General features: G+C 39.5%; 1 protein-coding gene across 2 annotated transcripts; it reads right to left on the reverse strand.

The window, feature by feature from the left end:
- Positions 1-4,281: 4,281 nt before the first annotated feature.
- Positions 4,282-21,572, reverse strand: LOC133881741 (uncharacterized). Of its 2 annotated transcripts, none has more exons than XM_062320761.1 (11): positions 21,272-21,572; positions 20,097-20,599; positions 19,651-19,740; positions 19,301-19,540; positions 7,656-7,877; positions 6,503-6,809; positions 6,107-6,408; positions 5,900-6,021; positions 5,338-5,444; positions 5,141-5,244; positions 4,282-5,051 (listed from the first exon to the last, which is right to left on the reverse strand). In XM_062320761.1, exons 1-11 carry the CDS (start codon positions 21,387-21,389, stop codon positions 4,962-4,964), a joined length of 2,205 nt encoding a protein of 734 aa, XP_062176745.1. In that variant the 5' UTR covers positions 21,390-21,572; the 3' UTR covers positions 4,282-4,961. The 2 variants fall into 2 exon arrangements, with proteins under 2 accessions (XP_062176745.1, XP_062176746.1); XM_062320762.1 differs by having other exon boundaries at positions 5,141-5,229; positions 21,272-21,571.
- Positions 21,573-23,515: the final 1,943 nt, after the last annotated feature.

Consider the following 23,515-nt stretch of genomic DNA (forward strand, 5'->3'; position numbering starts at 1 on the left):
TATTTGTCACCCTCATGTCTCTCTTATATTTCCTCAAAATTGATGTGACTCTTAAAATCACATTTAAATCAAAATCTAATAGTGTGATCTATCATAAATTCAACGGTGATTTCAAGAATCACATCAATTTTGAAAGAATACAAAGGGGACATGAGGTAACAAGTAGCATTACTCTCCTAAAGTAAGGTGGCTTAGGATTTATCGAATTATCCGGTCAAAATTTATCATTTTTGTTAATTTTCCATCCCAACATTATGAATGATGGGATATGAATGATTGTTGTCGGATGCAAGTCAGCACAGTTACCGTTTGGATTATAATATGCCTTGGTGAAGAACAACTTCCAACATGGCTCGTTGCTGATATGAGTTTCTTAAATGTTGAAGAAAAAAAATTTCCCTTATTGATTTAGTTGGGGAGGCGTGGCATTGATTAATAAAAATAAATTGACAGCTATGGAGTGCAATTAGAAAATTGAAAAGCCAGGGGTGTTAGTGCAACTGATCCAAATAACCGGGGGTATAAATACATTATCCCCTCTTTTGTAAGGGGGAAAAAAAAAGTAAAAGAATACAAGTACTCATTATACCTCCTTTACACAAAACCATTGGTAGGCTCCACCAAATAAATGTCAGTGTCCAGACTCCCTGGCGGGACTATTTCAGGTTGGAGGAGTGATTAATGCACAACTCATATTACACAACTATCTCACAATCCCAAAACACAATGGGTGGGACCACTATGTGCAAAGGTTGTAATTTTATTATCATTTCTCTTCAGGTTGAGATGTGTTATTTGCATATCATCTTAGTGTACATCAAATGTACACCAAGACACATTAGGTGTGAGACCCATGCATGTGAGTCTCACATATATGAGATCCATATGCATGAGTTCCACACCCAATGTGTCTTAATGTATCAAGAATATACAAGAATCCATCTTTCAAGTTAGTAATGTTTCTTGCACACTCTGTACACGTGTGTCCAGCAGGTTTTTTTTTTAAAAAAATAATAAAAATAAAAACTAACACGGTACAAAGTGTGTAAACAAAATGTGCAAGAAACATTACTCTTCAGGTTAATTGATTCTCGTTTAGTTGGAATGGTGATTTCGATGGGATGACAACTATTTCGATGGGATGACCAGTTGTTTTGTGGTGTTTTTTGCTTAGATGGCTGCTGGTTTGCTCGTCTTGTAGAGAAAGAGAAGGTAGGGTTAAAAAAACAATTAAAAAAAATAAAAAGTCGAATAGATAATTTGTTGAAATTTGTATCAAAAAACTAATAACTAAAATTTAAAAATTTATATTTTAAGTCGATAAAATAGTCACTACGGTTGGAGATGCTCAAAATTGTTTCTCTTATCGTGGTCAGTTGATATGAGAGGTCCCAGGCTTGCTTGTTTTTGTCGTCGTCAAATGTGTTTTTTATTCATAAATCTCAAGAATTTACGGGAGAAAAAAAAAATTGCTATAAAAATAAAGCTAAATAAATGTTTTTTATATTCTCAAATTAACAAAGACAAATAATTTCAACACTGTTCGAGTGTTATTTTCTGGGTGATTGTATGCACGATCTTTTGTCGTCGACCCAGCTGGCAAAACAGAACTCAATGAAGAATTACTGATATTTTCCTCACATTCTTGATTGAGTAATGATTCACTACCACCTAAATATACAACATTTCACCACCTTGTCTATGTGGCAAGGTGGTCCCCCACTTTAATTTATTTTTAAAAAATAAAAAAACTTAAAAAATAGTGGGAGACCACCTTGCCACATAGGCAAAGTGGTAAAAAGTTGTATATTTAAGTGGCATTGAATCATTATTCTTCTTGATAAATGCTTTCCAATGAAGTACCTGGCGGCCTCAACATCTATGAGTCACCTCCCACAGTCCGCCCAGTGTTAGGCAATGTACAAGTGCCCGTGTATCAGGTAATTGAGGAGACTGGAACAACCAATCTCGCTGTATTACACCAAACGAGCGACCATTCGAGCCAACTCTAGTAGGCCAAAAAATATAGCTCTTCTACAGGGGTGGACCTGCTTTAGCCCAAAGGCTGTAGGCTGGAACCCCCATTTTGCCACGAGAACAGCACCAACCAGAGAATGGCTAGGTTAGTGAAAATTGCAAAACTTTACGATTTCTTCCAGCAACAGATCCGGAGAGATTTTTGAGTTAATAGAGCAGTTTAATTCAAAACATTATTAATTAAATGTTTGTCATACTTAATTACCCAAAAATAAAAAGCTTCATATGAGATTAATATTTCAAGAGATTTGAATCATCAGACATCAGCCAAAACACATTCCATTTTCCAATTACAGGCTCTCCTTTTTCCCCTCGATCAAACATAACATGGATCAGGGCAGCAAAGGGTACACATTTTTGTGCAGCACCAATTGTTTTATTATACTAAACTCCAATAACCAAGAAAATTTCCAACGCGGTTAGGTACGCAATAGGGCATGGGTTCGACTCCCACAATGGGAATCTCCATGCTTGATTATTGTAAACCACATTGGTTCTAATTAATGCCTGATGGAGCTAGGTCAGGCTATAGCTCAATCAGACTTGAGAGAGCATCTGTGGTTCTCACCATCTAGGCCCCTCCTATGCGGCTCCTAGCGGGTAAATGCTACTATGATCACGCCCAAATAGAATAGTGACAATTGGTCTCTCTCACTGCCCTTTTTAAATAGGAAAAAAAAAAAAAAAAAAACTGCAACGGTAAAATCCCACCCATTCTCGTAACAAGTATTATTATAATTACGGATCGTATCAACAAGAACAAGAGCACAATTTCAACCAGATCAACATTTAGAAAATAACTGAAGACAAGTTTGAGGTGCAATTTGTGAATTTACAGGCTATAACTCTCCCTGAAAAATCTACTCAGTCGTTTGACATCCACAATTCACCGATAATTATAAAATTCTAAGATTTGTCTCCTAGAAATAGTCCCTGCTGAAATCAATCTCCCAATGATTTTGTCACTACCATGTATTTTGAATCTCAAATAATGAATGACCAGTCCCATGAGGAGAAATTGAGCGGAATAGCTATGAACTACGAAGGGAAAGCGCACCCCAAGTCCTCATCAAAAATATATTCATTGAATACCTACAAACGCCAAGAAAGATCGGATAGTAGAAGACCTCTGCATAACTACCCAATTTTTGGAAGGGCAAGTCCTAGCTTGGGACTAGGAGGGATGTCCCTCGCTTGCGCCCTATTTGAGACTAAGCAAGCTTCTTTTTACCTGTCCTACCTTTTCGCTAAGATAATGACTTTGCTTAACGAAAAGAACGACAAGCAACACTTAACCAAGAGATCGGCCCTGTCATCTTTCCTGCAATACTTTTTCAAACTGATATCCCCAGCTGTGATTACAACAGTGCTTGGCATCAATAAGGTCATCTTATCAATGAGACCTCAGATTTTCAAACTCAAATGCGTCAAAGATTCAGATGACTGCCAAAATCTTTATGCCCTTCAGATTTGAGAGCACCATAGTTCTCATAAACCATACACGCTAATGCAAGGAATAGCTCTATCAATGTGATCATCACATTAGGGATTTACCATCTTAATCAATCCAGTGTTCACAACTCACCGTATCATTGCAGCTCATCAACTCTATCGTTTGTTTCTTTAATTATTATTTTCAAGCTCCAATAAACATACCCATAATCCTGGGATCTCCACAAAACTATAAGTATATCATGAAGAGTGGAGAATACTAAACACAAAGCTGATACAGCTGGAATCAGTCAAAACTAGCTGAGCAGAACCATAGAAAATTTTCTGAAAGTATTTACTGGTTTCAGATCGATAGTCTTGGATAAATCAAGTTTTGTTTCTCCAAAAATTACTGCCCTTGTAGGCAATCAGAAATATGAAGTAGCTATCCAGGTGTTTATTCCTTTGAATCACCAAAAGACTAATTTCTTAAAAATTCATAAGCTACCAAAGTAATAGATAACTTATGTCAAAGTGCATGGGTTCTTTATAGTGAATTAGCTGAAAGTCCAGAAGCCGCAGCTCCCATTTGTGATTTGAAGCAAACTTCTTAGCAAATTTAATCACTAACCATTTGATCTCAGTACAATTCACAAGCTTTACCAGTCAATAACTCTTCTGCTATGGAAAGCCCTGTGCAATGCAAGCCCACCTAATATATAAAGTAAATCATCTTTCTTTGAGATTCCATCATTAATCCAGATGTGTGTAAATGGAATTAGAGCAAGAATGTAGAAACCCGGAGAAATTAAATGTACAGAAAACCCTTGGGGGACAACTCCCACAAAATCATTTTAGATACTCATCATCCCACTTCAATTGTTATACTAACTTAAGACCATAATTTGTTATCCATCACATAAAGCATTCCGTGAAGCTTAGAACTGGAGTTCCACAAAATATTCAAGACCATAAACAATATTGCTGTTTTATAACACTCTAATTTACCCACCTAGTTGGGCAATGCCAAACAGAAGAATCAGCAGCATGAGCTTCAATTTTGTACGTACACAAGTCCATAATCTCTCATTCTCTCCCTCTTCATTGTTAACAAAGAGCCAAAGACATTGTAGTTTTCAAATATCCTCTAAATAGCTTACCACTTCAGATCTCATCCTCAAAGCTTCCTATGTTAATACCAATTTCTTAGTAATTAACTTCGGAGTACAGATGATAAATTGGACAAGGCAAACATTTTCTCTGAAGGTCTTCAAGTAATGAAAAGCCTTGCTCTCAACACCAAAATCATTCTGGTAATGATGCAGTGAGTCTCCAAGATAACCACTAAATCAACCTCCAAAGGAGCACTCCAACTTGAGAGGCTAGTTTTTAGATGCAAAATGTGCTATTTGATACACATTCATTGAAGGTCCTTTTTATTCGGCTGAATAACATTCATACAAGGTCCTAAAATCACCACACGTAAACTCACCTTAATAATATGAGCCAGAACTTCTGCCACGTACGTAGTTGTCATCCAATTGACGGGTGGAGTACTCAGGTGGGTATGTACCTGCATCTAGCTGCAAACATAATTATGTTACACAAAGAAAAAATTTCTAAAGCTAGAAATTGAGGCAAAAAAATAAATTTCAAGAAAAATAAACCGTACATCTGATTGAGAAGGCATATAATCCCTAGACATATAGTCCCTTCCATATCTGGAATACACCCTTTCTGCATCTCTTCTACTAATCTCATCTGTTACAACTGAATCTATGAAACAATATCCAATATATAACTAGCAAGCAGAGGAAGAATCGTGTATATATATATATATATATGTGAGTTGTGTCTGTTTTGAAGTACCTCTTCTGTACCCAATGGTTGATGTTTTTGTGTCGTACAGTCCACGAGAATGCCCTGAAGATCTCCGACTACCATCATCATACACAAGACGAGACCCACGACCCAGCCTAACAAAATAGCTACAAAATCAGCCAAACAAATAGCAAAACTAATGATGAGGAGGAGGATGAGGATGGGAAAAATAGTAACACTTACTCTGTCCCAAAATGACAATCAGGTTTGAGAACATCAATAATTATGGAGACATAAGTTAATGTTTTGTAAATAAACTTAATTTTGTTTAACCAGAAAAAATATAAATTATAAAAGATTGGAAGTCACCAATGCCTTCTTGCACCAATCTTTTGCATTTGATGTATACAATGAGGGGCATTTTGGGGAAGTGATATAAATAATACCATTGACTTTTCAAATTTAACACTTACACTAGGGAACAAACTAAGATAGAAAGAGAGACTAGTTGCGGGACGGAGGGAATAATAACAATAACAGCAACAACGACAAAAGTAATACATGGTAGGTCAGAAAAGAAGAGAGGTAAAGCACCCAAGCAACAGACAACCTTGTAGAGTTACTTCCATAAGACTTATCACTGTAAACCAATTCAGAACTGCTTCCTCCATAATCAAAAGAAGCTCGTGATTGCCTAATTGAAGCTTCAGCATAACGAGGGTGAACTTCCTCCTAAAAACCAGGCTTAGACTTAATTAAGAAAAGATTAGGAAAAAACAGTAGCACATGTAAAGAGACTTTCAAAAAGATCACTGACAATTGTAGAATGGGACCGCTTTGAGCTGGGATTAGAACTGTAATCACTGGTATGACCATCACGATAGTTAGAGGATCGTTCCATGTATCTGCCATAGCCATAATCATCATAAGGAGGAGATGGTCTACGAGCATCAGCACGAGAAACTTTCCTTGGAGGACTTCCCAAGTACCCAGATCCATGTGAAGGGTAAGCATCTCTATAAGAGTGTCTATTGATAGGAACTCTCCCAAAATCAGATGGCTGGGTTAATAATTCATCTTCCAGGATGTAGTCCCTCTTTGAGCTGGTCTTTCCATAACCTTGAATTGTCCCAAAAGAGACAGGAATAAAGCAGCAGTAAAAAGGGGAAGGAAAATACAAGAATTGCTATGATCACAGACAGTAACATCATACCACTGGACCTGCTACCATACGATTTCTCTGGTGAAGAAAATTGCCGTCCACTCCTAACTCCATACAGTACTGCATCTCTGTCTCTTGAACCATATGATCGGTTAGGGCCACCATCAATCATGCCACAACTTCGAACGCTTCTCCCACCATGATCTATAGACCTGCTAGGATCAATGCGAGAACTACTAGAGCCCCAGGAATCCCTGCCACCCCGGCCACTGCCATATGCAACAACATAGCCTCCTCGAGCCTGTCTAGCTGACTTACCTCTCTGGCGTGGCCTAGACAATCTTGCCCGTACCTTTAACTGAAAAACATTGCAATTATCTTTGTGAACCTACAGTATGTGGAGTCTATGCCAGTGAATATGGATAAATGCCAATCCATTATTACTGGTACTAGATGAACAACTACAAGAGATTGTTAAAAAATTCAGAAGTAAAATAAAAACAAAAGATTTGAATGTAAAAGACTCACAGCAACAGCTACATAACTTTACTTTTTTTTTAATAAGTAATTCAATCTCATTAAAAAAGTGCAAAGGGGCACAATCCTAGTACACAGGAAATATACAAGACAACCCCCCCTATTAAGAAGAAAAATAACAAATGTCCAAAAAATCAGAAAAACTACATAACTGTGGTACCTCATCATCTTTTACCTTACTCTTTCTAAGCAGTTAAATTTATTTATGCTGTTTTTTTTTTAATCTTGAAATACTTTCCAGATAGCAGCCACGTGCCTTCACCACTAACATTAAGGAAGATCCCAACTTATCTAACATTTCAAAGCCCCCCCACCCAAAAACAAAAAACAAAACAAAACAAAAAAAACAACAAAAAAAAGCCCAATACTGAATTAACTTGACAACTCTGGTGGAGTTCAGTAGATTTCCTAATTATGCTTCATATGCTTAACTTGAAGAGATATTATAGAAGCAAGAATAAAAATCAAGTTTACATCTAGATATTTTCTCCTGTTCAGATACCCTCTACCTTTTATCGCTGGAAACTTAATAATGTTTCTTTATGATGTTAGAGAAAATATAAGCATATACATTTTCTACAACATGACTACAAAATATCATAATTGCCACAAGGATGCTTAGAGATCAAGCAACAAACATAAGATCAAAAAACAAACCGCGGCGTACCCTCCTATCTCCTTCACCAAGTTCAGCATTATTCACAGCATCAACACAAGCCATCGCAGCATTATGAGAGTCAAATGTTATAAAACCAAAATCAGTTCTTTTAGCAGCTGGCATATTCCGAGCAAGTTCCACCTTCTCGATCTTCCCAAACTTTTTAAGATGGTTCCTGACGCGATCCTCATCCCAAGCAGGAGGCAAACCATCAAGGAATACCGTCCTTACCTGGAAAAGGGAAAGACAAATTTGTTATAACCACTGCCAAAAAGCTTCAACACGATCATTAGTAACATTTCTAGTTTTAGATCATAACAACAAAAAGCTGTCATGTTATCATTTCTCATCTGAGAAAAGTAAGGTCATTAACAAGAGCATAAACTACATATAGATTACAATAAAGGTTGCCAAAAGATGGGACAAACTGCAATGCCACGGCATCATAGCGAATTCAGTGAGTACATGACTATTTTAAAATGGTATAGGAGTGAACTCAAATTTGTGAATCAAAACCAAACAACATATGAGTAGGGCTATAATCGAGCCGGGCCAAGCCGAGCCGAGCTGAGTTTGGCATGTTCAGACTCGGCTCATTAAATTTGTATATGAGCTCGAGCTCGGTTCTAGCTTCAGGCCATTCATTAGAGGTTGGCTCATTTTTTTCTCAAGGGGTTCAACCTCGGCTTAAACTCGGGAAGCATTTATCAAATAAGTGAGCTCCAGCTTCTTTGTTTTTTTTTTTTTTTTTTTTTTTTTTTTTTTTTTTGAGCACCCAAACAGAGAAAAAGACAGCAAGAGAGTGAAAGAACAAAAACAAAACACATTTGAAATCAACAAATCATGGTTCCTTTCACTAAAAGGAATTTTTCGTCTGTTTTCTAATAACCCAAACATAGAGCAAGACTGCAAGAGAGTAAAATAAAAGGAAAAATAGCACAAAATCGTGACTAAATGAGAAAAAGAAAGTGTTTTTCTTTTCCTTTCTCGATTTTCTCAGGATCCAAAACCTAGAGCAAGAGTAACAATCGATGCCTTGCACGAGTGCACCCATAAGTGGCCTTCATCATCCTCAAGATTTGGCTGCTAAATCTTGAGAGTAAGGATGAGGCTTCGTCAATTCAAGATTAAAGTGTACTATGTACATAAAGAATGAGAGAGGTTGAGAGAGAGCGTCAGAAAATGCAGAGAGTGAGAGGCAGAGATCAAATTACATTCAATGTGAGTGGTTGAGAGCATTAACTCTCCTACTATCGAGAATTCTCTAGAGACTAGAAGGCAAGAAGCCTTAAGCCATTTAACAGTTGGATCTTTAGCCATTCGATCTAAGCCATACAATCAATATGAGTGGAGTAGTTGAGACTTGAGAGTTTTTTTTTATGAATAGTTGAGACTTGAGAGTTGAGAGCATCAACTCTCCCGAGCGAGAATTATCTTGAACTAGAAGACTAGAAGTCTATAAGACTATAAGGTAGTAGCCAGGCTTTACAAAATTACGTGAAAAGCCATAAATATAACTGATAAACCATACAGTAGCTAGGCCTTTTAGACTTTATATATAATATAAAATTTATATCTATAAGAAAACCCATACATTTATATATATGAACGAGCCTACCGAGCCTGAGTCGAGCTTTCATGAGCCTAACCTGAGCCAAGCCGAGTTTTGGTATGTTTAGCTTGTTTAATAGACAAGCTTGAAAATATGCTCAAGCTCTGTTTGTTTAATAAACGAACCGATCCCGAGCCAAGCCCGGGCTTGTTCGTGTATAACATATGTATGAAACTTGAAGATAAATTTAGAAAATCTTACTATGTATTTAGAAGACTTCCAGAAAGGGTAGACGATAAAATGACAGCCACAAATAAGGAAAAGGTCCAACCCACACTAATCTATTCCAGATAACATGTTCAATATCACGCATGGGCATCAGGCACTGAGGCAAAATGCCAAGGAATATGTCAAGAGAGTAATGTATTAGTGAGGGAAAAAAAAAATTACTTTCACATATAATAAGACGATAAACCAAGAAGCAAGCAACACTATGGTAGATGCTCTCTTAATATCTATACGTGTCTCAAAATTTTTCAAATATAAATAATTAACATTAATTTCTGTAGAGGGTTTCTACAGCAATCAAAATTCAGAAATATATAAGAAGAATACAGTCTAAAAAACCTATTGAGATTCAGTTGTTATCTATGACTACACAGAAACCTAGTTTCTATTGTTTCCATGCACTGATGTGGGCACTAATGCACCAGTTGAATAAAGAACTTGCCTCCGAATCAACCTCCCTGTTTCAACAGACATGGCGGTTTCATGGTTATAGAAGAATTTGTTGGGAATCGGAGGAAGGACTCGATCTTCATACCGGAGGGAAGAGCCGGGAAAGGCTGGATAAGCTTTCGTGAGGAATTGCGCTTGGTTTCTGAGTATCTAAGAGCCGGGTCCAGAGCCAGGGAGGTTGATTCGGAGGTCCACGCGATTCAAAGAGGGAGGAGGAGTTATGCTGAGGTGTTGGCTAAGAATGCATCCTCGATGGAAGCACCTTTTGGAGAGATTACCGGCCCTGTAGCTAGAGTGCCGAGATGGGTTAGAGATCGCTCTGTGGGGTATAAGGGTGATCATTGCCCGGCGAAGAGTGATGTTTTTGGTCTGGCGAAAGAGCATCACGTTTTGGAGTCTCTTCCGGCGAAGCGGAGTTGTACTGAGGAGAAGAATTCCCTTGCATGGGCTCCTGAGTTTCGGCAACGTGTGCCCATGCAGACGGTTCCGAAGGTCATAGCGAGGAAAGGAACAGCGGCGGGTGAGATAGCTTCAGTTCCGGACACGGCTCCGACTCCGACAGTGGCTCAAGCTGGACCCTCTGTTGCGTTGGGAAGGTCGTCTGACACTAGGAAGGGTGTAGCCGAACCTACGTTTCTCCCTGCAGCACGCAACAGCCATTCTGGTGAAAGCTTCGATGTGGGTGCCCTCAGAGAGTCGTTAGAAAGGATGAAAAAGGAGATTGACTTTTGGCTGAAGGGATTGGCCTTGGTTGATGGTGGTGGTCTGGGTCGTGCAGCCTCTTCTAGGGCCCGGATGGTGGGTTTCAAAGTGGCTCGGCCCAAATCTAAACCTAAGCCCAAATCGAAAAATATTGCATTATCCAATTCAGCCAAGGCCTCCAAAGGAAAGGGTGTCTTGGAGTGTCCAGACCAGGTTATGGAGTGGAGGGCTAAGGTGGATCCAGTCTTCCCCCCCCCCCCCTTGGGCCCATGCGAGTTCGGTGCATATTCTTGGGGCTGGCTCGACTCCGGGCTTGGACGCCGGTAACCTGAGGTCTGGTGCCTCTTCCTCTTCGTGGGTTCCGGCTTTGGGTCATGTCGTCGCCTCCTCTTCTCTCAACGGCCAGCTTCGTTCGCCGGTGAGGGAGTCACCTGCGCTGGTTTCGGCAAGCACAGATCCAGCCACACGGGGGTATGATTCTCAGTTCAGTCCTCAGATCATAGTCGCCGACTGTCTGACTTCGAATCCAGCTCTGGGTGTAGATGAAGGGCAGCTCCAAGGACAATCCAGACTCTTGGATAGAACCTTCTCGCCCCTTTGTAGCTCTAAGGTGCAGGTGGAGGCAGAGGCGGTGCAGAGGGAGGAGCCGGGTCAGAAGAGGGAGGGGGAGCTGATAGTTGGGTCCGGTGCAGCAGGGGATAAGTTGTTTTCGGAGCAGGAGCAGTTGTTTTGTAGTGAGAGCCCTGTCTTGTGCTTAGAGGGTGGTCTAGTGAGGGTGAGAGACTCGGTAAATTCGCAGTTGAGGAGTGTGGGTATGCTGAGTGTGCCTCGGGAGTTGACAGGGGATGTGTTTGGGCATCAATCGGTGGATATGGAGATTGTTCCATGCTTTGGTAGTGCTGGAGGGAAAGGTTGTGAGTGGATGGGGGGGCCAGTGGAGGATTCAGTGTCCCCTGGTCTGCAGGTTGGACTGTTGGGTGAGGATTCAAGAAGCTTTACTCCCGGGGAAGTTGGTTTGGTGGAGTTCAAGGAGGGGGGAGGGGCTGTTGTTGTGGGTTCTCCTCTCAATGCCTACTCTCTAGACTTGGGTGGCTTGGGGTACTCGGACTGGGTGATGCAGAGTGCTAACGAGATTTATCCCATTGTTGGGATGACATTCGTGGGGCATAAATTGCAATTGTTAGCTTTTCTGACTTGTATAGAAGAGGAGAGAAAAGAGGAGCGTCGATTGGGTAAAGGACGCACGAAGGGTAAGAGGAAGATCAAGAATTTGGAGAGCTCTATTAACTATGATGCCAAAGGTTCCGGATTGAGTAGCGGTAAGAGGAGGGCAAGGGGACTAGTAGTAGTGCCATGAAGCCGAAGATTCTTTCTTGGAACGTAAGGGGGCTGAATAATAGGCGTAAACGCTTAAGGATTTGCAATTTGCTCAGAGATTGGAAGGTGGATCTTATTTGCCTCCAAGAAACAAAAGTTAAGGATCCTTCTAGGCAGTTTGTGCGTAGTCTTTGGGGGTGTAATTATGTGGATTGGTGTTGTTTGGATGCTAGTGGGGCATCAGGGGGTGTTCTTATTTTGTGGGATAAGAGGGTGGTGGAAAAAGTGGATGTGTGCGTGGGGAGGTTCACACTTGCAGTTTCTTTGAGGAATGTTGATGATCACTTTGAGTGGGGTTTTGTGGGAGTGTATGGTCCGAATTGCAGGGTTGATCGGAGGGGTCTTTGGGATGAGTTGGCGGGGATTATGAGTTGGTGGAGTTTGCCTTGGTGTATAGGGGGAGACTTCAATACTACTAGGTTCCCTAGCGAAAGATCTAGAGTTGGTAGTGTGACTGCCATGAGGGACTTTTGTGATTTCATCTCTGACCAGGGTCTTATGGATTTTCCGCTCGCTGGAGGTTCTTATACGTGGTCGATTTCCTGTGATCCTCCTGTTTGGTCCAGAATTGATCGTTTTCTTGTCTCTCCTGATTGGGAAGATAGGTTTCCTGAGGCGTCTCAGAAGAGGCTTCCCCGCCTGTTCTCTGACCACTTTCCTATTATCCTCGATTGTGCTCACTCTTCTGCAAGAAGTAGGCCGTTCAAGTTTGAAAATATGTGGCTCAAGGTGGATGGTTTTGTGGGGTTGGTGAAACATTGGTGGGACTCATTCTCCTTTCATGGCTCTCCTAGCTTTGTGCTTGCTTGTAAATTAAAGGCCCTCAAGTCTAATTTGAAAACGTGGAATGTAGAGGCCTTTGGTAATGTGGAGAGGAACAAGAGAAAGCTTCTTGAGGAGCTTCAGGCGATTGATATAGTGGAAGGTAGTAGGGCTTTGGTTAAGGGGGAAATTCAAAAGAAGCTGGAGGTTGTCAATGAGTTAGAGAGATGTTCTCTGTTGGAGGAGGTCTGCTGGAGGCAAAAGTCCAGGGTGACGTGGTTGAAAGAAGGAGATAATTGCACAAAATTATTCCATTCTATTGCCAACTCAAACAAAAGGAATAACTCTATTGATTCCTTGTTGATTGGAGATTCCATTTCTTCTAATCCGGCAGAGATAGGGGAGCATGTGGTTCAGTTCTATCAAGATCTCTTCTCTGAGAAGCATAGTTGGAGGCCTCAGTTGGATGATCTTTCCTTTGATGCCATCTTAGAGTCAGAAGCAAGGTGGTTGGAGAGAGCCTTTGAGGAGGAGGAAGTTAGAAAGGTTGTGTTTGCTTTTAATGGTGATAAAGCGCCGGGTCCGGATGGCTTCTCTATGGCTTTTTTCCAAGCTTGTTGGGAGGTGGTGCGCTTGGACATTATGGAGGTTTTTTCTGAGTTTCATGCTAGAGAAGTTTTTGAGAAGAGTTTGAATGCTTCTTTTATTTCTCTTATTCCTAAGACTCCAGGAGCTTTGTCTCTCAAAGATTTCCGGCCCATTAGCCTTGTAGGAGGTATCTACAAGATTATTGCTAAAGTCTTGGCCAACAGATTGAAGACGGTTATGGACAAGGTTATCTCCAAATCCCAGAGTGCTTTCATCAAAGGAAGGCAGATTCTTGATCCAATCCTTATTGCGAATGAATGCCTTGATAGTCGTATTATATCAAGGGAGCCGGGAGTCATTTGCAAAATGGATTTAGAAAAAGCTTATGATCACGTTAATTGGGATTTTCTGTTGTATATGTTGAGGAGATGCGGCTTTAGGGGTAAATGGTGTTCATGGATAGCTCGGTGCATTTCTTCTGCTAAGTTCTCGGTGCTTGTTAATGGCTCACCATACGGCTTTTTCAGCAGCTCTCGAGGCCTAAGGCAAGGAGATCCTTTGTCTCCCCTTTTGTTTGTGTTTGTTATGGAGGCGCTGAGTCGCATGATTACTGCGGCAGTGAGTGGGGGTGTGTTGGATGGTTTCAAAGTGGGTGATGCTTCTTTTTCCCATCTTTTGTTCGCTGATGACACATTGATTTTCTGTGATGCTAGCTCCTCAAAGATTCGGTCTTTGCGAGTTCTCTTGCTCTTATTTGAGGCTGTCTAGGGGCTTAAGGTTAATTTGGCCAAATCCAGCATTATTCCAGTGGGGAATGTCGATAATGTGGGTAGGTTAGCCGACATTTTAGAGTGTGAAGTTGCTTATTTGCCTGTGATGTATTTGGGTCTTCCATTGGGGGCTCCTTACAAGTCTACTCGTATTTGGGATGGAGTTATTGAGAAGGTTGAAAAACGGTTGGCTAGTTGGAAAAGGTTATACCTCTCTAAGGGAGGGAGAGTGACCCTTATCAAGAGTACGCTCTCTAACTTACCTACGTACTACATGTCTCTGTTCCCTATTCCGGTGAGTGTTGCTTCTCGCATTGAGAAGTTGCAACGAGATTTTCTTTGGGGTGGCATGGGTGAAGCTTTTAAATACCACTTGGTGAGTTGGGAGAAGGTTTGTACTCCAATTTCGAATGGGGGGCTTGGCATTAGGAAGTTGGTTCAGTTTAATCGCGCATTGCTAGGCAAATGGTTATGGCGATATGGCATGGATAGGGATGCTTGGTGGAGAGTCGCGGTGGACTCCAAGTATGGAAGTTTGTGGGGTGGGTGGTGCTCCCGAGAGGTTGCTGGGGCGTTTGGAGTAGGGTTGTGGAAGTTTATAAGGAAAGGTTGGGAGAAATTCTCCAAACTCCTTAGATTTGAGGTGGGGGAAGGGAGTAGGATCAGATTTTGGCATGACTTGTGGTGTAGAGATTCGATTCTGAAAGAAGTGTTCCCTGATCTCTTTGGCATTGCTCGGGTGAAGGATGCATCAGTGGCTGATAATTTGGAGAGTTTGGGCGGGTCCATTCAATGGAACGTGAGCTTTATTAGAGAGGCTCATGATTGGGAAGTCAATGTTTTTGCCTCTTTCTTCCAGATGCTGGGCTCCACCAAGGTGAATATGGAGAGGGCAGATTGTCTTAAATGGGTCCCATCCAAGAAAGGTGTGTTCAGGGTGAAATCATTTTTTGGTTCTATGATGTGTGCTGGAGGTACTCGGTTCCCATGGAAGTGTGTGTGGGGGTCTCAGGCTCCCCCGTGGGCAGCTTTCTTCACTTGGTCTGCAGCTCTATGCAGAATTTTGACCTTGGACAATCTTAGGAAGAGGAACTTAATTATTGTGGATAGATGTTGTCTTTGCAAGCGGGATGGGGAATCAGTGGACCATATTCTTCTGCATTGCGATCTGGCCTCAGCTCTATGGAACAACATTTTCTCACGCTTTGGGATTGCGTGGGTCATGCCTAGGAGTGTGCTTGACTTAGTTGCTTGTTGGTGGAAGTCTGGGAGATCTGGGAGCGCTACTTCTTGGAAGATGGTGCCTATTTGCCTTTTTTGGTGTATTTGGAGAGAAAGAAACCTTAGGTGTTTTGAGAATCTAGAAAGCTCCCTTGAGGAGGTGCTAGAGTTGTTTCTCCATACTTTGTATGTCTCGTCGATGGCTTATTTGTACCCTTTATCTATCAGCTTTGCTGAATTTCTTACTTCTTTTTCGCTTTCTAGTTAGGTGTTTCCTGTTGTATACTTCTAGTGTACGTAGGGGCGCCTTACGCTTTCAATAATACTATCATTAATTATCAAAAAAAAAAAAAAATCAAATAACACCACCTCTTCACATGCATCTCACCACTGATTATGACAATTGCCTTAGATATTTGGTGCATTTACCTTGTACTTTTTCTACTCCAAGAGCGCATGAAATCATTTTCCAACTCAATGGAAGGAAATATTACCACCAGCTCATTCAAAATTGTTTCTTCTGAGGTATTGGATTTGATACAAAAGACAAAATCAGGTCCAGTTTTGGCACAATGTCTGGTTTATGGAAACTCCTCAGAAATGCATGTTCCCAAAAGTGTGTAAGCATTGCATAAGAAAGTGATAATGGCAGATTATGTGGAAATGACAGTTGCAACTTCAGTGTCCAAAATTCCTTGCAGAGTCCAACAATGGAAGTTGAAGCAATTAGTTTCTTTTATGGATATGCATATGTTAGTAAAATCTGCATGGTTGGTGAGGGTAAGATGTTTACGGGTGTCATCCAAGAAGTGTCACATTGAGGAGATCTGAACTTTCTATATAAATAAGGGTGGATGAATTCTTCTTTCTCGTGGAGAAAAGCAGGCTCTATTTTTTTTCCCCTTATGATAAGGTAAAAACAAAACAAGGGGGAAACAGACCACCCCTTCTTAAAATTTCTTTTAATGAGAACATCTTAAATATTTAGAAAGATAAACTCGTAAATTTCGTTTTGATCTGGACATTGCAGAGGCGCGTACAAGCAATTCACGATGGCTTCCAGTTCCGATTCATTCTCTTCCCACGCGCTGGTTACGGTGGTCCGGGATGTAGTCCCTTTCAACGATTCGGCTGGCCTTGGTTGGTTTCTTGGCAGTAGTGAAGATCTTCATCTGTTCCGGTAGGTACTCTCGTGGGGGCTGTAACGGCGGTAGTCTTCTCTGGTTCGTGTAGTGCGCTTCAGGTGTTGTCGTAGGGCTCCGGCTTGCCTTCCTCCACTGAAGGCATGTGCAGTCGCGTGTGCTCTCGGTCTTGGATGGGACGTCGATGCTGCAGGTTGACAATGGAGGTTCTTTTGGGTATCCCTGGAGATAAAGAGTTTGTCAAATCTTTCAGGGAGGGGACGAAGGTTCTGATTGTGCATAAAGTTGGGAACAAAGATGGCCGGTTTTTAGAGGCGGAAGCTTATGGGATGGGCGGACGAAGAGGGTTTCTACTGATCCCTAAGGGTAGTGGAGAGTGGGAATGGCACAAATTTGTCGATGAGCTGAGAAAGACAAAAGATTTCCTTTTTGCTACGGTGGGGTATGGGTTTAGGTCTTCAGCTCCCCAAAGAATCTATCCCATCCTTGCCCTTCACGACATTCCGGCAGCATGATAAACCCTCTTCGGCTCCCCTCACCTTGAATCGCCACCTCCAAAAAACGATCGGCCATGTTACCTCCACTCTTGACGGTGACAACATTTGAAGCCTTTCGAATAGATCTCACAAATTCCTCGACTCTGATAAGCCTCAACACCTCTTCCACCATCTCAATTAGCCAAACCACACACCTCAGGCCCAAAGAGACAGCCTCGAGCATAGCTTTTCCTCTTTTCTTGTAGCCGGAGCTCCAACGTACCTATATCCATCGAGAAGGCAAAAGATTTCGCCTCTATGAAGAATCGATTATCCATAACCAAACTCAAACGGCCAACCCAGGAGAAACTTGCACCATCGCCAGAGAAGAAAACCACCCAGTCACAAAATCCACTAGCCAAAGCCCCTTCACGATCTAACTAGAGCGACCCAAAAGCACACCTTTGTTGCTCAACCTCTGACCCCACATAGCAACCGAGCTCCTGGATGATGAAACGCAGCAGACCCCTAGCTTGACACGCTTTCACACGACATCGCTAAGGCAGCGAGAGAAAGAGGAAAATGAGAGTTGAGAGAAGAGAGAAGGGAGAGTTTTTGGTTGCTAGAAAATTGTCCTCACAAGTATTTTCTCTCCTTGGGATTATGTGGATTAGGTCCCAATAGGGTGGCTAAATGTCAGCCATAATTATAGTAGTAATTTGGCTCATACGACAGCCCCATTATGCCTCATACGACAGTTCCATTGTGATGAGTGAGAATTTCGTGACGGGTTTGAAGCTTTTGTTCTTAAGATCATCCTTTGATTGGATATCTACAATTTGTTGCTTCACGTCTATGTCATTGATTGACTTCTTAGATCTTTTGAATTCTAGAAGCTAGTTTCTTACCCCATTTTTGGATCCTCTAGTTTTAAGTGGTTTTACCACTTTCTGGGCAAAAAGAATAATTTTGCCCCATTTGAGCCTGTTTAGTAAACCCCTTCAGCCAAACCAATTCTAACCAATTGTTTTCTTGCACGAAATCTCTCTCCTTTTCACTCTTGTCTTCTCACCCTCGCCTCCCTCTCCTTTTCGTACCCACACAATCTCCATCAATCCACTAGACATTGATCCACATCAAAATCAACAATCCACAGTCAATATAAGGACTTATTTGTTCTAATGTTTTGAAGTTGTCTCTGGTTTAAAGGTTAATCTGGCTCAATTTGTCTTGGTTCATGTGGGTAATGTGGATAATGTGGATGGGCTGGCTGGCATTTTGGGTTGTGGAGTTTCCTCTTTACCCTTGAAGTACCTTGGTCTTCCGTTGGAGGCCTGTTACAAGGCCAAGTCTATTTGGGATGGTGTTGTTGAAAAGATTGAGTGTCGGTTGGTTAGTTGGAAGCAGATATATCTGTCCAAGGGTGGTAGGGTTACCCTTATAAAAAGCACTCTTTCCAATATGACTAAATAGGATTATCATCAAGTGCCAGCATCTTTCACAATCTTAGGACGCAATAGTTATTAGCTTCACACTAAAAATTGTAGTTCTCATTGTTTAAGGCATTATGGCCACTCCAAATACCACAAATAACTCAACATGCAGTTGCACAATGCTCTAACTATTTGAGCTAATAAGTTAAATAAATTACCATTTGATTTTTATTTTTATTTTTTTTTGTAAGTAATCCAATTTAAAATAAAAAATAAAAAGTAGAGTAGCGCAATCCAAGTGCACGAAAAGTATGCAAGAAAAATACTCAATTAATAAAAAGAACACAAACCAACAATCCATCATCAGCACAAAGCATACACCAGAATTAAAACCATGCAACTCTGAATGTTTCACATACTATAAGCACAATAAAATATATGAGATCAGTATCTGAAATCTTCACACCAGAGTAACAAAGAACATAAGAATTACATGACGAGAAAAAAAAAAATACCGAAACAAGTTCATGGAGCCAAAAAGTAATCAATGCATGTCAATGTCCGAAATCACTGGTCCAAAATAACAATTCATCCAATATATTCGAATGAACATACACACGTGAACATGTAAACATACATATATTCTCACATACATTTATACGTTTAAAAGAAGAAGAAGCTCTGAATTGTGTTACTAACTCTAAGTGCCCACTTGTCCAAAATAACGATTAATCCAATATATTCGAAGGAACACACACACGAACATGTAAACATACATATATTCTCACATGCATTTATACATTTAAAAGAAGAAGAAGCTCCGAATGTGTTACTAACTCTTAGTGTCACAAGAACCAATAAACAAAAGATTAAGACAAGAAAGAAATACGTACATGTGCCATAATTTCATCATCTGGTTCAATGAATGTATCTGCAAATGCAACCCTTGCCGTTCGATCTGTACCAAACACAACATCCCTCTTTTGCAATCGCTTGCAGGCTTCCAAGGCTTCTGCCCTGCTTGAGAAATCTAAAAAAGCAAACCCTCGATTCATCCCCTCATTGTTCATATCCTCCACTAGTGTCAAGTCTTCATATTTATAAACTCCATAATGTGCGAGCTTTTCTTTCAGCTGAAATCAAAAAACAACCATCCAACATAAGCAAACTCAAAGAACCTGATTATTCAGTGAAAAGGTGTGACTTCAAAGCCACAAAGGCAGCAAGGACTTCGAACACCTACATCCTCCTTTACCCAGGTCTTGCATATGTTACCAACAAAGAGAGTGTCACTATCTTGACTTGGAGCTACCCCACATTGCTTCCCATTAACCTGACAGTTGAAATTTTAAAGTCATATGAGATCATCTTGTTGATAATTAATAAGCCTCCCATTTTTTAACTGTCCTTCATGACGTGCAATGCATGAGTTTTAATGCATCACGAACCAGCACGCCACAACAACAACAACAAAAAAGGATCATCTTAAGAGAGATTTTTTTTTTTCCTTTCAAAAACTGAAATATTGGCAAATAGTTGAGTTCTTAAAATATAACTGAAAGAGGAACTTCCTGGAACCATTAAAGAACCTGCTTTCCTTTTCAATCAATAACAATTACAGAAAATATTTTCGATAGTACCTCAAGTAGAATGAATAACAAGGAAAAATAAAAGAGAAAAGATGAATACCATTGGATGCTTCAGCTCATAAATAGCACGTCTAGCCTGCTCAACAGTCGCAAACCGCAAGAAAGCAAAGCCCTTGTTCTTATGAGTTACTGGGTTCTTCAAAAGTCTCACTTCAGTGATCACACCCACCTGACTAAAAACCTTTCTAAGATCTTCCTCAGTGGCATCCCGATCCAATCCCCCCACAAAGACCTCGAACTCCTTACGCTTCCTCCTCTCTTTAACCACATCATGATGCTCTTCCTCATATTCCTGTACTTCTTCTCCATGCTCATCTCCAACATACTCCTCAACCACCTCTTCCTCTTCCTCCACTTCCTCTTCTTCCTCCACATCAACTTCAATAATTTCTTCAATCATGTTGTCTCCCTCAATTCCCCCTACCCGATCTTCCTCATTCCCATCCATAATCTCTTCCATCACTAAACTTTCAACAGCATTCTCTTCTGCTTCAAACCGCCGATCTCCATCTTCAAGCTCCAATATTTCTGATCCCTTTTTCTCTGATGCAACAAGGTAATAATTCTCCTTTTGTCACAAATCAATTCCTTTTTTTCATTTATATAACAGAAGGTATAAAATAACAACTACAACCATATATGCGCTTCCAGCCAAGCCACGAAAACAAGGTTGGACATATACTTTTCCAAGAATCAAAATGTGCATGCCAGTCTCCAAAATATGTTAGGAACACTAGTACTTTAGATGTTAGCGCTTTGCATATGCTGATATAGACTCCACTCAATGGTTGCTAACCTTTTTTACAGGAAACTGTTGTAAGTAGTTAAGTCAACTAAGCACTAGGCACAATTGGGTAGAAATGTCAGACAATAAAGATGTAAAATTCAAACATTGTAAATCGATTTGTTTCTCTTAAATGTTCGAACAACCAACCGGAATATAAATAACGAGCATTGAATGAAAACTAGATTCTCAGGCGGGATACAAACTGAATTATCTACTTCTCTTTCCTCATTTCTTTGCAACCAAGCAGTATAAATTTCGCTAATTCCACCTTCAAAGAAAATACTCCACTGAAATTTGGACAAAGACCAATCCAGATTAAGCAAACTTCAACTGTTTGATCAGATAATGAAAACTCCAAAGCCAAAAATCCATACCTATTTTGCTCTACACCTTTTGTGCTCTAAGGTTTTCCAGAGTGAGAGTGGTACCTGTAGTAGGAGGGGCCGAGGGTTGGCGTGCTACGGCGTCGTTTGGGCGGATAGCTGGCTTCTTCTTGAGAGCAGTGGTGGTGGCCGTGGAAGGTCGCTTCACTGCTCGTGGAGGCATCTGTGGGTTTTGCAGTGACAAAACAAGCGATTTTTTGTTTTGGAAATGCAGTGAAACCGCACGCTTTTAGGGATGAACTGGTGGGTGAAAATTTTTAGAACCGCTGAGACAGGTCGCGGTTTTAGATATATCACCGACCTCGCCCGTTGGATGTTGGGACTTGGGTGTGGACTAGATTGCGTGAATCTGAAGGCGTTCAGTTTTCCTTTTTCTTGATTTGATGGGAAAAAAGCAAAGATACATAAAGCCCAACATAAAAAACGGGAACAAAAAGTCGTCTTTCAATTTTGCCATGTTAAAATTTTGAGATAAGGGCTTGTTTGGCAAAGACATGTATAGAATAAAACAGAGTAGTGAATTGTTAGTTTTGAAATTAGTTAAAAGTGATGATGTGATATAAAATAAAAAGAATTTGTATAAAAAAGTGAAAAAGTTTTATATTGTAGTGAATTTTTTTATTTGAATACTAATAAAAAAAAAATTATTGATGTGATATAAAAAGTGAAAAAAGTGGGAATGTTTTGATGTTGATTGGTGGTTGGAAAGTATAAAAAAATGAAGAAAAAAAAAATGCGTGAACAGTAACAGCACTATGCTGTTCTGTTCTATATTCTATCAAACAAGCCCAATTGTACCATTTATTCTTGAGATATGTCATAATTACAAATCACTTTCTATAGATTAAAAAGTTTATGAAAGGTCTTTGTGGTAAACTATAATTATAAATCCATCCCTGGAGTCAAATTCCGTTAAATATTCTGACAGATTCTATTAAATGTCACGTTAGCGCTACATCAAACCAATTAAATGGCAACATGTGTCCATTTTAATAAAAAATATAAATTTATTAAAAAAATAAATAAATAAACTAATTTAAAAAAAGGGAAAAGTACACATAACCCCCTCAAACTACTACTCAATTGTCAATATACCCCCTAAACTACCAATTGTGTCAATCTCCCCCTCTTAAACTACCAGAAAATGTCAATGTCCCTACCAATTGTGTCAATCTCCCCCTCTTAAACTACCAGAAAATGTCAATGTCCCATCTAAGACCAACATAAAGACAAAAATGACCCTAATTTTTTTTTAATAAGATAAAAATATCCTAATAAATTCAAAAAAATTAAAACTAAAACTAAAAAAAAAAAAAAAAAAAATTAATTTAATTTGTTTTTTAAAAAAAGTAAACAAAAAATAACTGAAATTTTTTTAAAAAAAAATAAAAACCAGTTTTATTAAATTAAAAAACGAAAAATAACAAATTTTTTTAAAGAAAAAAAACGAAAAAACAAAAAATAACTGAAATTTATTTATTTTTAAAAAAAATAAAACAAATGAAAAAAGAAACCAGTTTTTATTAAATTAAAAAACGAAAAAGAACATTTTTTTTTTAAAGAAAAAAAAATGAAAAAACAAAAAATAACTGAAATTTATTTATTTATTTTTAAAAAAATAAAAAAAAATGAAAAAAAAAAACAGTTTTTATTTAATTAAAAAAACGAAAAAGAACAATTTTTTTTTAGGGAAAACTTCAATTTACCCCCATAAAGTTGTCACCGATTTGCAATTCAACCACCAATGTTTCAATTTTGTTAATTGCACCCCATTAAGTTTCAAAAATTTTCAATCCACCCCATTCCGTCCAATTGAGCCGTCTGAAGAAATGGAGGTGGACCCACGTGAGTGGCACATGCGATTTTTTGTCCAAAGTTGACAAAAATACCCTTACTGAAACGACAGCGTTTTGCCAAAACACTACCGTTTTATTAAGGGCATTTTCGGTAAGTCAAGACAATTTCGTTAATTCAGACGGATCAATTGGACGGATTGGCTGAATTGAAAATTTTTAAAACTTTATGGGATGCAATTGACGAAATTGAAACATTGGTGGTTGAATTGCAAATCGATGACAACTTCATGGGGGTAAATTGAAGTTTTCCATTTTTTTTTTAAAAAAAAAAAGAAAAAAAAAACTGAAAATTATTATTTAAAAAAATAATAAAAAACAGTTTTTATTTTTTTATTTTTTTTTAGAATAATTTTTTGTTATTTTATATTTTTTTAATAATTTTTTTTAGTTTTTATTTTATTTTAATAATTTTATGAAGGGCATTTTTGTCATT

The sequence above is a fragment of the Alnus glutinosa genome, chromosome 11 (genome assembly GCF_958979055.1).
Source record: "Alnus glutinosa chromosome 11, dhAlnGlut1.1, whole genome shotgun sequence".
Taxonomy (NCBI): Eukaryota; Viridiplantae; Streptophyta; class Magnoliopsida; order Fagales; family Betulaceae; genus Alnus; species Alnus glutinosa.

What these genes read in the sequence shown, in the direction of transcription:
- LOC133881741 (XM_062320761.1), bottom strand. Translation starts at nt 21,389, where the DNA reads ATGCCTCCACGAGCAGTGAAGCGACCTTCCACGGCCACCACCACTGCT. An exon ending in GTATGGTAGCAGGTCCAGTG is followed by an intron (nt 6,409 to 6,502) that starts GTATGATGTTAC and finishes GGACAATTCAAG; the next exon opens with GTTATGGAAAGACCAGCTCA. An exon ending in ATATGCCTTCTCAATCAGAT is followed by an intron (nt 5,052 to 5,140) that starts GTACGGTTTATT and finishes TTATGTTTGCAG; the next exon opens with CTAGATGCAGGTACATACCC.